The sequence below is a fragment of the Clytia hemisphaerica genome, unplaced genomic scaffold, assembly GCF_902728285.1.
Source record: "Clytia hemisphaerica strain Z4C2 unplaced genomic scaffold, Clytia hemisphaerica genome assembly, whole genome shotgun sequence".
Lineage (NCBI taxonomy): Eukaryota > Metazoa > Cnidaria > Hydrozoa > Leptothecata > Clytiidae > Clytia > Clytia hemisphaerica.
The window spans coordinates 26297-40637 of NW_027104207.1; the positions used below are offsets into that span (position 1 = coordinate 26297).

Sequence of the window (14341 nt, forward strand, 5' to 3'; positions counted from 1 at the left end):
TATTCTTACTATTTTTCTTTAAAAAAACATAGATGATGTTTGTATGTAAATAAAATCGTTTGTTTTGATTAAAGATTTACCTATCGATAAAGCTGTTTTATAGAACACAAAACAGAAGTTCTGTGTGAGAAGAGAGATGGGATTTTTTACATGAAAGTTGAGAAGTGAAAGGTGATATGATAGGATGGGATGTTCAAATTTAGTTTATTTTTCGTTTCTATAATGATGGTCGGAGATTCTTGTGTATTTTAACGTTTTTCAGAATTCAAAATTCGCGCGAGAATTGCTATTTTAGCTCTTCAACTTTCTTTCATTGAATATTTCGATTTGAGAGGTGTTCGATGGCTTCTAGGCTGTATTCCAAGCCTTATTGGAGCAAATTTGAGGTTTTAAATCCTTAAATCCTAAGGTCGTAAGATCCTAACTGTAGTTTAGCGGGCTAAAAAATCATTTGTGGTGTTTAAAATTTCGCAGGGAAATCCCCTTCATATTTTTTGCCCTTTGGGCTTTATATATCTGTGGGTGAGAGCTCAGTAAAGTTTTCATTCAAATTTATTGTTTCTTATTGCCACCGGAGGAAGCCTAAAGCTTCTGAGGATGGCATTCATAGCTTCACGCATAAGGAAGTTGGGCAAACATCTCATAATTTTGCGCGCGTTTTTCAGTATTTTAGTTCCGCTTAACGGTAGCATTCTTATCTTACGGTCTCTCTATTGTTTTATTATCATCAAAAAGACTTTTCCGGAGTTATTTTGGTTTGATTACTCATTTTGAAATGCCAGTTTGTCTTTTTCTTATCCCTTGAGAGTTGAATGAATCTAAGGAAATTCCCTTTTCTGGGAAATTCCCTTTTTATACCACAAGTAGTTATGAAGCGCTCTTCATAGGTTAAAAATATTACTCTACTCAAATAGTAAAATAACATACGAAAAGCAGTATCTTTAGATATATACGCTTTTCATAGGAAAAACCAGTAAGTCATATGATTCTGGCTGGGCTGCTCTTAAATTTATATGAGTTTTTCAGCCTTAAATGTCAATATTAATTAGAATGGAAACATGTACTCTCGGGTACCTAATAGCCGCCCCCCCCCCCCCCCGCTAATTAATTTTTCGGAAAATATTTTTGAAAGTTCCCTTTTTTGTCTTAATTCTGCTGTATTAGCCTCCTTTTCAAACATTTTCCACCCAGGACATTTTTATTCCCAACCCCCCCCCCCGCTTATTAAATTTTGAGATTTTTTCCAACCCCCCCTGCTTATTCCAACCCCCCCCGGCTATTAGGTACCCGAGAGTACTTCTCAGTAATTTCTGAAATCTGAGGTTCAGATTCTTCTTAATTTGTTCTTAGGTTTTGGCCAAATTTCAGCCTCGTATTCTTGTGAAATAGTTCTTATAAAAAACGTGTAAGACAAGGCACGGATGTCACTCTAAGTAGACTGTAATTCACTCCCTTGACACATTTGTTAGCATTTGAAAGAATTTTGTCTCAGATGAGAAGTCACTCTTAACAAAAATGACTGTAGGGCTAATAGTAGGGGGAAATTTGTTCGTTTTTTTGAGGTCGCTCGATTTTTTTAGTCAAAGCACTTGTTATACATTTTTGGAAAGCTAAGGGGTAGGGGAATCAAAATAACTTGGGTGCCAATTTTGTTTCGGACACTTAGGTGTGATTTTCGGACAAATACGACGGTCTCGGGCAAAAATCATAGGGAAAAAAAATAATGAAAATTTCAGCTTGAGAAAACAGAGACCTGTTATGTACTTTTGGAAAGCTCTCAAAAAATTAAGATTAGTGATATATTGCGAGTATAGGTGATTTCTTTACCTAACTCGAGATATTAATCCTTAAAAACAGTGTTTTTCAGTGTTTTCAGCCAGAAACAGCTGTTTTGTCCAGTTTTAGCGCTTTCGGAAGCTCAATATCTCGAGTTAGGTACTGAAATCACCTATACTCGCAATATATCACTAATCTTAATTTTTTGAGAGCTTTCCAAAAATATACAACAGGTTTCCGTTTTCTCAAGCTAAAATTTTCACAAATTTTTCACCCTATGATTTTTGCCCGAGACTGTCGTATTTGTCCGAAAATCACACCAAAGTATCCGAAGCAAAATTGGCACCCAAGTTATTTTGATTCCCCTACCCCTTAGCTTTCCAAAAATGTATAACAAGTGCTTTGACTAAAAAAATCGAGCGATTTTACAAATTTCCCCCTACTATAAGAAGATCATTCCTTTTGAACGCAAATTCAACTCTATGTGTTCGTTTTGCTGCGGTGGCACCTTAATGAAAGTTATGGCTAGTTAAAATGTTTAGTTCGCGTGTTCTTATCACTAAAGGTAAAAAACAAAGTAGAAACCAACCAAAAAGATAATGTTGGCACAACAGGTGACATGGCTGATGAAGCTTTTAACAGTAATGGTTGTGGTCTTCAACAGTATGAAGGATGTGGATGGGAATATGTCTTGCCATTCAGGAGTGGTACCCGGTCATAGTTGGCCAAAACCTGACATCAAACAATGCGCATGTACGTACATCTTTCTTTCTTTCTTATACAGCTTTTTTATAAGAACAGTCGAGACTCAATAACATCAAAAATGATAACAATCTGAAGAACAAAGCTGAGCCTGGGGAATTTTATACAAATGAACGCTAAACGAACGCTCTCAGTTGTTGGAATGAAATTTAAAAGTCTAAAAACCTTAATTTCGCCTTTGAAGATAAAAAAAAACATGATAGGAAGAGCCTTTTGTGGTTCTAATGAAAAAAATAAACAGTTGTACTCGGTCGTTCCTCAATGGAAGGGTGTTGAATAGATGCTAGCATCGAAACCCTGTCACTTGTAGTTTGTCTTTTAAATAGATTTTCAAAAATGATAATTCAATTGATCTGATAAATTCTAACAAGTTCTTTATAGGATCAATTTTTCTAACCTCAAATGCACACTCGTGACCTGGTCACCAAGGATTGTACCATTCACTATATCCTCTCTGTAAGTTTTTCCTTAACATAATGAATGTTTACCTCGATATTTCTTTCACTTTTTCCAGCAAACGAAACTAAATGTTACATGCAGCGAGTATTTTATTCATTTGAGATCCGTGGATGTTTGGCACCTGACCGATACGATTCTTGCAACCAAAGAAGCGGCCCTAGAAACATAACTGCTGGCTTAATATGTTGCTGTGACACGCCCAATTGCAATACGTACCAATTTCGAATGGACTGTTATAAGCAGTTTAACGAGACTAACCCATGGCCGTCGGCTGCACCCACACAACCACCGAAAACCACTCCCAGCTCAAGTATCTTATTAACTGTATCATGTGCTCAAACTCTCGGAACAGTTACGTTAATTAAGATTATCAGTAGCTTCGTTTAGAAGAAAAGGTTGGTAGCTGACCAGATTCGAAGATATTGAAATATCATAACTTTTGTCGTGTTGGAAACACCTTTGGAAAGTTTATTTTCTTAGCAAATAAGTTTACACTCAAAGCAAAATTGACTGTATTTTGTAACTTAGGTTAATAGATTGTATAATTTATCAAATACGATTTGTAAATATCACAGCTAGACAAAATCCAAATATAGCCAACTGCAGTGGAAGCTCAGCCAGTTAGACCAGAAGGTTTTACATTAAAGGGGAGGGATTGAACGAGACTTAAAGAAATCGACAAAAAATACTTCACTCATATCAACTTCGAAGACGAGGGAGGGGCCCTCAAGGTAAGTGACCTAACGTAGGCGCGGACTTTAAGGGTGCGTTTTTCAGAATTCCCAAATAGTACTAAGTAATAAGGACCAATTTTATGAAAGAAAAAGATTCTCTAAGGAGTGTTAAAGGTGAGAAAAACGAAGTTTTGAAGGAAAGATTTAGGATGATCTGATCATTTTTTGCTTTAAAAGGAGCAAAAGTTTTTGGCTAATTTTTTTCTGCTGTACTGCAAGGGTCCAACTTTAAAGACCTAATTTTTGGCAGCAAGTACGGTGGCTGGAAAAATGAACCCTAAGTGGATGAAGTTTTGCTAAAATTTGCGAAAAAAAGTGACTCTGAATGGGACTGAAATTCCAAAACTTTTTATCCAAACTTCCTCAAAAGGAATACCCTAAAAGGGACTAATTTTTCTATTTTGTTGTTTTTGTGACCCTAACTGGGAGTCATGGGGTGAAAAAAGTTACCCTGACCAGCAACACATCCCCGTAACCCTTTTTGCCCAGGTTTGCCCCCCCCCCCTCCGGACAATGCATCCATCCTTTCTACATATGGCAAATTCTGAAATAGCTTCTCCTTTTCTCTTGTCTCAGTTATACCACTTAGGATTTTTTCGAATGTTTTAAACCCAGGATCTAGGCCCGGGGGAGGCAAACTTAGGGAAAATTGGGTACGGGGACGTACCGCTGGTCAGAGTTCCTTTTTTAGGCTCTCTGAAGAAGAAATTTACATATTTTGAGGTTTTACTCAGAACAGTAGAAGGTTACTACAGGCCAAATGTCTTAAACCATCTGATTATCCCATTAACTGTCAATAAATAAATCATAGGAGTATGGATTTTGTGTTTGTGACATAATAAGTATCTTTGGATCTGCATTTCTCTCTGCTACATTATTTATGGGTTTGGAAAATATAAATACAAGATACTTCTTTTAGTATAATACAACTGGAAAACTTTGTAACTGATTAATGAAGACGGATGAAGACACTTCAAGCAAATTTCAAGAGAGCTCGATTTAATTTATAATTAAATTATAATTAAATAATTTGATTAATACCAATAAAATTCTTTTATAAATTGTTCCAAAACCTTTTCCTATTGTTTCGGCTTTCTAGCTTCTTAAATTTGCTCAGTTTTTCAACCAATACAGTTTGATTTTTTTACCAACAAACCAATTCTTATATAATACTCCTACGTTACAGACCCGGTGAAACCCCCGTCCCACTATGAATTAAATTCGTTTTCATAAACTTTCAAAATTCTATATACAGGGCGTCCCTAATTAAAGTATCGAGTCGAAACACAACTATGAGTAGAAAGTTTTATGTGCGTGTTCACAAAATTGTATTTTAAGCTCTCCCTCTTTTTTCTTTGTCATTACAATTAATTTATACGTTGTAACTACCTTTTGTAATGAGACTGTGTGATGGAGAACGTTCTTATATTTTAGCGATAACACACACAAACTTTTCTACTCAATCGCATGTTCAAACTCGATACTTTAATTAGGGACACCCTGTAGAAGAATTACACTCCAAAACAATCCCCACTAGATTTTTCGACTTAAGAACAATGAAATGTCCATCCCATCTGCACTGTGAGAAGAAGTTCCATCGGGGCTGTAAAACAGGGGTGTTATACAAAACACAACTGAAAATAAACCAGCCGAAGCTGGAAGGTCAGCCAATAGAGCTTAGCTAGATAGCTTTAATAAGTGGGTTAACAGATGTAAGAGATGCACTGAAACAGAGTAGACTAAATATGTTGAATAATGTACAAAATGTGAAACATTTGATAACTTGATTTAAAATTATGTAAAACAAGCCTGAGAGCTCCTCCAACCCCCCCCCCCCCCACGAGAAGCTCAAAGTATACTTCTCTTTAGCATTGTCCATATAGTACGTACGCAAAGATTTTCCAAATATTTGACACCCCCTCCCCCTGGTACGCAGAGAACAATAGAAATGACTTTGTTTAAACAATAGATGTACGCTTTTGCTGAACCCCCTCTCCCCCTTCACTGCGTACGTACTATATGGATGGCCAGTCTGGGTAAATAAATTTTGTAGTTTTGTAACCGTCAAGTTACACAACATGCACACAACCATCTTGAAGACTTTGCTGGTCGCAAATGATAATCGAAAGCAAAACTTAAAATTCACAACTATGCGAGAAGCTCATTTTCCCCCGTTTTGCTTTAAACTCGCTTTTGATTGGTTTATGAATTTGGGCGATTGATTTACCGCCTTGGCGGAATAAACACACAACCATAATAAATAAATTCAACAGGGCAGAGGTGTAGCAATTAATTTCAACTGGGAGTCCTCTCTTCTGTGCCAAGCACTGGCAGTGTTTTTTAAACTTTAAAACAATGTTAAATGAAGACCAGATTGATCTGTTTGTTATGGCTGTGCAAGTTGTGACGAGAGTGTGCACAGCATGTTGTGTAACTTGACGGCAGCCCGCTTTCTGCAAGTCTGATAAGAGATATCTATAAACTGTTATCGCCATTCATTCCATTCCATCATTCAGTCAAAATGTGCACCAAGGTTAGAAAAGGTTAGAAAAACACAATCTGCGTCCGGAACTGCGTGAAAAATAGTTTGATCAATTTCAACAAGAACTGTATATATTAATATTAATATAAATGATCAGATTCCAAAGACCATTTGTCATAATTTTGCAAGTCCAATAATAGGAGATGTGCTGTCATCATTTGGTTCCCGTCATCTGATTTACGGTTACGGGCTGGAGAGTCGGAAAGCTTTTCCGCTGCTTTGCTGGATTTCCACTGTTGACCTCTGCACGCTCTGTGTTTAAAAGTTTTCAAATCGAAGTAGAGAGCCGCATGCTAATGGAGAGTAAACCGAAAACACCAATTTATCCACGGTTTCTCAATTTTAAAATTCAGATCAGTCCACACGAATTCCCTTTCAACAAGGTGTATAGCTGCTTCTTAACAGAAAAATATTTTCGACTGACCGGCCGAACGACTCCCACTTTTTAAAGTAGAAATGACGGGAACCAAACAGTTTTTTGCGATTCGCCTTTATCACAAACACGTCCAAGTCCAAAAAAGCACGATTGCATCCAGTCTTTATATCAAATTTATACAGTAGCTGTACTTTTGTAAACTTTATCAAATCCCAATAACATTATAACACCATCAATTCCCCTAGAGGCAAACAGGAAAAATATATGTTTTTATTGCAAAAACTATTAAAAAGCAGCAATAAAAAGTATATATCAGAAAATTTGCAACATAAACAAAAACTTGAGCAAACGGCTTTAAACCTTCAAAGGATATAGAAAAAGAATCCCCTTGATGAAAATCATGTGTTTGATTTGCCGAGTTAAAAAAATAAATGACAGAAATTGAAGCTTGCAACAGATTTACACTGGAAATACTTTGGTACAACACTGACTTATCACATCTGACTATCGCTTGAGCCGCCGCCATCTTGAAACTACATTATGATCTGTAAAAACAACGCACGCTAAAAGTACCCAAAAAGTTAACCCGATTGGAAGAAAGTTTAGAAATCAAAGTGAGATCGGAAAATCGGATTTTTTTTTTTTGCCGTCTTATGATGCTGATGGAAGAAAATTTTACCTATTTGAATGCTCAGCTTAGGCTGAACAATTATTGTTGGATGCAAGTTGCATAAAACGAAGGTGCTTGATTTTAAAGTACTGTCGTGGAATAGAAATTATGATTGACAGTTTGGATATATAAATCGCGACATTTGTAATTTATGATTAGTACGAAACTAGATAGAGAAGAAGAAACATCTAATAGAAATATACAGTCCTCCACTTATTTCGTTTCGGACAAGTACTTTGTCGTTTTTAATGGTCAATAATGAAATAACAGTAATAATAAAAAGGGGTTATCAAATAAAATAAGTATTTCAAAATATGCTTTTCAATATAAATTTAATTTGTAATTTTTTTTCTTCAAAACAATCCATATTGTATGATGCATCGCAATTTTCAAGAATTGTTGTATTCTTTATCCGCAGTTTTTAAAAATTCTTTCAAAACAGATCGGAAATTATTTCTCTTCTATTTCTTTGTCTCTAAAATCGATTATTGTTGTTTTACTATAGTCCAGTCTCTTTTACATCAAGTGCATGTTTTGCATGTTTTCCTACAGTATGTCGATGAAACAATACGTCGACTACAATATCCCTTACGTTTGAATTCATCACACGTGTTTATGACGTCACGACATTCGATTGAAACTGTGAAAATTAGAAAAGAAAGAAATCTTTTCAACGTAGTTGAGAAAGAATTGCAAGAACTTATATTTGTAACGCTAAAGATATTTTCTCATACATATAAGAGGAGACACCCTTGTGTCCTGGAAGAGTTGATTAAAAGCTATAGAAAAATTGTTAAAAAGTTGCCACTACTGGCGAACACTGGGTTTCCATGGAAAACATTACGTGAAAATCATAAATAGAACAATCTTAAGACCTACCAGAATCACTATTTTCGGAGCAGCGTCTTTCACATGCTTGTTGACTGATGAAATTGTTCCGGTTACCACCTTTACCGGAATAAGCAAACGATTCGCATTCTTTCTTTGACGGATTGTAGTAATACCGGATCAAACGGTCATTTCCACCACCAGTAACTGCTGGCATATCGCATTCACTCTTGTATTCTATTCGAGAGAAAAAAAACTGAATTTAATGATATTTTATTTCATAAACAGTACATATGTAAGGAGGCGTGTTTCTTTTGCTGACATAAAGAAATCTTTAGAGTGATGTCCTTTAAAAGTCCTTGTGCTATGATAATTGTGGATGTAATGGCTGTCAGTTCTCATCGAATCTCTTGGTTATCCAACTGTTCTTGTAATTGACCAGAAGACAAATACAAAACCAATCTATTCACTTAATCAGAGGCAGATCTAAGGAGATTCAAAATTGATGATGAAGAGTGCATCTTTAAGCCATTCTCCTTATAAATGAATGAAGACCATTGCTTAATGGCAATAGGGAAAGGGAAGATGAGAAGCTAAAGTTCTTACCTGGGCATCCTTGTTGATTGGGACCTTGAGCAGGTGTGATTCCATCCACGCAACATCCGTATCGTCCTGAATTGGATGGACATCCTGGGATAACCAGGGCTTCAACTGTCTCGTACGTTTCGCTCAAACCTAATATATGGAAAAAAAGAAGGGTATTTTCATTTAGGAGGCGCACTTCTTATTATGACAAAGCAGAATTGACAAAATGATTTCTAGCTTTTACTAGACGTTACGTCACGGTTTAGGACAAAGGGACTGCGTTCTAGTTTGTGAAATTAACAGACTATATAAGAATGACTGCGAGGTACTGTTAAATTAAAAGGAGGCATACAAAAACAAAACACAAGATCATAACATTATTTTTCGAAAAGCTGAGTTTTTTCTTCTTCATTTTTCATCTTCGTTTTTCGATCTTTTAATTTTTTTTTTTTTTTTTGATAACATTCCACTGCGGATTATTTTTTTCAACAAACACAAAACCGCCATCTTATTCGAATTCTATCAAAAGTCATTGCTTTTTTTCTCTCCGCTGCAAATTATATGAGACAGAATTTAGATATTGAAAAACCTTAATCTTAAATCCCAAAAAAGTCATAATGATTTAGCTTAAGAATATTTTCATTAGGAAATTTTTAATATCTTATTGTCAAATCTTAAGCAAAAAGGTACAGCTTTTTGACTTAGATTCAAACGTGAAATATTAAGAAATCGTTAAAGATTTTCAAACTTATAAATGTTATAAACTTACATAAAACAAGCGCTGGTAGGACCAGGCGAAACAGTGCCAACAATCCAAGCTTCATCGCTCTTTGTCCTCCGGTTATATTTCAAATGTTCCAGATTTAATATATTTGTTTCCAAATGGTATTGGTTGGTCGATTTATGATGATTCTGGTTCTGCATGGTCCCCTATTTATAGGCAAGATTTTTGGCACGAAACTCTCTCATATCAGTCATTTTAAAGGTTTCTAATTTAAAAACAATCTTGATAAGTCATTGATTGAGAAAAGTACTGGGCGGTACTTATCGGAAGCATGCTTGCCACGTGTTCCATTGATGAAACTTCGTCACCATTTGTGAAATTTTCAAAATTATTTTCGTACCGTGTTAACTATCCCTTATCGTATATGGACTGTGGTCGTGACCTGGACATTTTACAAAATGTTACTCGATTGGCTGTACAATTATCCGGTCTTTTTTTATCGGTTACCAAACCATCACATATCTTGCAAAACATCCAAAATCCCTTGCATATACAGATATCATTAGCAAGGATAGTTGAATGACGTTGTCATTATCTGGTTTGACAAGGACGTTGGGAACTTTTCCCATGAATTTTTCTTGCTTACTTGTTTGCTGTTGTGTTATTTTCTATCATTTTCTGACACCGATATCGTAATAGTTTCTACTGCTGAAAGATGATTTGTGTTTCGTGACTGCAATCTAAAGGACCAGCAAAAAAAATTTTTTGTTTATAATAACTTTTGACTCATATTAATTTTAAAGACGTGGGAGGGGCATTCAACGTAAGTGACTTTAAGGGTGCGTTTTTCAGACTTCCCAAATTGTAAAGGAATGATCAATAGGAGAGAAAAAGATTTTCTAAAAGGTGTAAAAGGTGAGAGAAACGAAGTTTTGAGGGCAAAATTTTGTATGATCTTATCATTTTTTGCTTTAAAATAAACAAAATTTTGCTCTAATTTGGCCAAATTTTCTCTGTACTGCAAGGGTTCAACTTTAAAGACCTAATTTCTGGCTGCAATTACGACGATTTTAAATCTAGTACTACCCTTGCCGACTGACGAGGGTGTGCTGCTGAGGCTGGAAAAATGGACCCTACGTGGGACTCATTTTTTGAAAGTTTTTCCAAAATTTGCGAAAAAAGTAACCCTGAATAAGACTGAAACTCCAAAATTTTCAATTCTATCCAAATTCCTCCAAAAAGGTACCCTAAGAGGGACTAATTTTTCTATTTTGTTGATTTTGCAACCTTACCAGACAATGCCACAGATATCTGTAAAGCCCGAAGGGCTAAATTTGCGGCCTTGGTCAAAAAGTGAAGCTCATCTTTGGAAGGATTTCCTACCAGAGTCACGTGACTAAAATATGCAATTTCACCGGTTTGAGAGATGTGAAATAGCGTTTGCCGCCTACTTTTTTTTATCTCGCGCTCCGAAAACAATTAAAATGCTAGATCCTATCCATCGGCACGAAATTTAAAAAGTCAAATTTTTGCTTCACTTTTTTTGCTTCACTTTTTTTGCTGGAGAAAGCTTAAAGTTGCCTATCTAGCCCTTCGGGCTTAGATATCTGTGGACAATGCACACATCCTTTCTACCATGAACATATAAACAAATGGACATCTATCTCCTTTGTCTTTTTAAAGATAACACAGCTAGCTTCGTTGCTGCCTCGTTAAAAGCATAAAATGAAACAATAGATTTTGATGATATACCACTTGGGAATACCTTGCTTACAACGTCAAAACTTCGACAAAAGTCTCTGTTGTTCTACTCTTCTCAAGTCTTTTATCTATATCATAACAAAGATAATAGAGGCAAAATTATCGTCAGCTTGTCAAAACTCCCGACTAATATTTCTAAATTTTGACTTAAAAGTGTCTAATAATTTTTGAGAGTGTCACATTTTAATTTTTTGATATTCGTATTACACAAGCTTTGGCAAGCTATTTTTTTCAAGTCATAAAAAAAATTATTGGAGTGACAAAAGGGATTCAAAAGTATACATGCAGTTGAAATTCTGCATTTCAGAGTTGAAAATGTTGATAAAATATATTACAAACTTGTAAAAAAATTCGAAAATAATTCTTTTGTACATAATGAGTAATGTTTTGTATATTGTCGGATTTTTCATACCAATTTTGAAATACAAGCGGCAACGAAGCTCGCTTCATAGAGACAATAAAAGATAGATGTCAAGTCGTTTATATGTTCATTTTTAATTTCGCTTAGCGAAAGTATTACGATAGCCTTTCTGCGGTGTCCTCGGAAAAAAAATTAGAAAACGAAAGTGATTGATACGGTGGACGAACTCACTAAATTTAATTTACAAATTACACGCTCGTATAACCACGGACGATTTTCGCGGGTTTTCTTTGGATTACGTCATATATCTTTGTGTCTTTAGCTCCACAGTTTTGATTTACTTTATAAGAATCAAATCAATAACTCTTGATGGACGGTAATATACCTTTCGGTAATTAGTTCCTACAAAGTAAACAAAGGATGGCGCACAATATGACCTTATTTATTTTTCTTATAAGCATTTACTTTATAAGAATCAAATCAATAACTCTTTATAGACGGTAATATACCTTTCGGTAATTAGTTTTTACAAAGTAAACAAGGGATGGCGCACAATATGAGCACATTTATTTTTCTTATAAGCATATACTTTATAAGAATCAAATCAATAACTCTTGATAGACGGTGATATACCTTTCGGTAATTAGTTCTTACAAAGTAAACAAGGAATGGCGCACAATATGAGCATATTTATTTTTCTTATAAGCATTTACTTTATAAGAATCAAATTAATAACTCTTGATAGACGGTAATATAGCTTTCGGTAATTAGTTGTTCCAAAGTAAACAAGGAACGGCGCACAATATGAGCTCATTTATTTTTCTTATAAGCATATACTTTATGATTTATTTTTCTTGTAAGCAATTACTTTATAAGCATCAAATCAATAGCGAGATTATGTATCTGGAATTCTCTACGGCTACGGTTAAAGCGGCGAGGGAAATGGCGAGTAAGGCAAGTAATGGCGGGTGAAAGCAAGTTCGATATTTGACGTACGGCATTATGTCGACTTTGCTTATACGGTGTTTTGGTGTTTTTCCCGTACAGAGCAAAGTAGACAACGACATGTCGCCTTTGTTGACGACCCGTACAGGCAGCCCCGCAACCGTAGCCGTAGAATATCTCCGATACATAATCTCGCTAATAACTCTTGATAGACGGTAATATACCTTTCGGTAATTACCTCTTACAAAATAAACAAGAGATGGCGCACAATATGAGCATATTCATTTTTCTTATATAAGCATTTGCTTTATAAGAATCAAATAAATAACTTTTGATAGACGGTGATATTACCTTTGTTTATTAGTTCTTAAAAATTAAACAACAGTTGTTCTTAAATTGGTCTCTTTTTTTAGCGATTTTAAGCCTCGTTGTTCTTGTAAAATTGTTTCATCAAGGCTCAATGTAAAGTAGATTTCAAATTGGCTTCAATCTCTACTTCTTGTTTTTCCTATGCAGTTTAAATTCTAGGCGAAATTTTCGACTTTAAGTCGTCTTGTTTTTTTTTTTTTTTTTTTTTTGATCTATAGTAAATGTAACACGAACAAATAGTACAAAACTAAGGGTTCCTAACCTCCCGCAAAAGGACCACCAGATCATACCGCCAGGAGGAAGGAACCCAAACTAAGCTAACAATAAATTAATAAATCAATTGATAAATGCATGGAAAAAAAAACTTACTACAGAGGATAAATACTAACAAAAAATAAAAAACAAAAACAAAAAGAGCTTGGAGAGCAGTTAGAGTAAAAGACTAAAATAACGGTCCCCCAAAACGGCTTGTATCACAGATAAATTTTATTGTTATACTCAATATATCGTGATTTTGGACAATGCTAAAATCGGGGTCGCCATAAAGAAGTATTCTACACAATGTTTTGGGATTAAATGGAAACAAGGTTATGTCAAGTTGAAGAAGGCTGTCAAACATCACAAGTCTGTCATTAGAGTAATCAGAGCAATGCATCAAAAAATGCTGTGTTGTTTCTACTGAATTTTGTCGACAGTTGCAGAAGGGGTCAACTGTGTCTGCAAAATAATGCCTGAACTTATTCTTACGAAGATGACTGAAACCAACCCTTAATCGGTTAAGGAGAACAACACCATCGTTGTCACTAGCTCTAAAAATTGAGTTACCACTGGGTCTGAGAAATCGGAGAGTTGCTTGCTTGAAAGACTTAATAGTGGGAAGATTTCGTATATGATCTCCGAGGTTATTCCATTCATTTATGCAAAAAGGAAAGAAAGAGGCACGATAACGCTCAGTTCTACAGAAAGGTGCCTCGAGTGGTGGTTTTATCCTTCGCCCTGCATTGCGTTCTTCCTCTCCTCTCTGGGGAGGAAGAATATTTGTAAGATAAGCGTAAGGAGCAAAGCCATTGATTATTTTATAAAAAAATACGAGTCTTCTAATTAACCGTCTGTCTGCCAGGCTTTCAAAGCCTAGCTCAAGGTATATTTTTTCTCTGGATGTTCCTCTGAAGCATCCAGTAATCGCAAGACAGGCATCATATTGAACAGACTCGAGTTTTTCAGAAAATGTAGAATTACCAGGACGATCATATACGATATCTCCATAATCTAGGTGTGGTCTAACATAGGTTTTGTATATAGTGACAAGAGATTCCCTGGGTAGAAACTTACGAAGTCTGCGAATAAGACCAATACCTTGATTAGCTTTTTTTATTTTTTCATCAAGGTGACGGTCAAAGGCCAGCTTTTGATCAAGTATGAGACCAAGATGTTTTTGATGATCCTGAA

The 14341-nt window shown here is 35.4% G+C and overlaps 1 protein-coding gene and 1 long non-coding RNA gene across 2 annotated transcripts; one reads left to right on the forward strand and one right to left on the reverse strand.

Moving 5' to 3' along the window:
* Positions 1-2322: 2322 nt before the first annotated feature.
* On the forward strand, positions 2323-3621 carry LOC136815408 (uncharacterized). The gene is made up of 2 exons (XR_010847712.1): positions 2323-2529; positions 3053-3621. It is a non-coding gene; the product is annotated as an uncharacterized lncRNA (long non-coding RNA).
* Positions 3622-7634: 4013 nt separating this feature from the next.
* LOC136815409 (tissue factor pathway inhibitor 2-like) lies at positions 7635-9604 on the reverse strand. Its single transcript, XM_067071850.1, has 4 exons — positions 9502-9604; positions 8754-8882; positions 8199-8384; positions 7635-7959 (listed from the first exon to the last, which is right to left on the reverse strand). The coding sequence occupies exons 1-4, from the start codon at positions 9554-9556 to the stop codon at positions 7841-7843; spliced, it is 489 nt and encodes a 162-aa protein (XP_066927951.1). The 5' UTR covers positions 9557-9604; the 3' UTR covers positions 7635-7840.
* Between the last annotated feature and the right edge of the window lie 4737 nt (positions 9605-14341).

Excerpts from the sequence above, each read along its gene's own strand:
- LOC136815409 (XM_067071850.1), bottom strand. The coding sequence starts at position 9,556 with ATGAAGCTTGGATTGTTGGCACTGTTTCGCCTGGTCCTACCAGCGCTT. Across the intron at positions 8,883-9,501 it reads CCTACCAGCGCTTGTTTTAT|GTTTGAGCGAAACGTACGAG; the intron begins GTAAGTTTATAA and ends TCCATATATTAG. Across the intron at positions 7,960-8,198 it reads CTCCGAAAATAGTGATTCTG|TTTCAATCGAATGTCGTGAC; the intron begins GTAGGTCTTAAG and ends TAATTTTCACAG.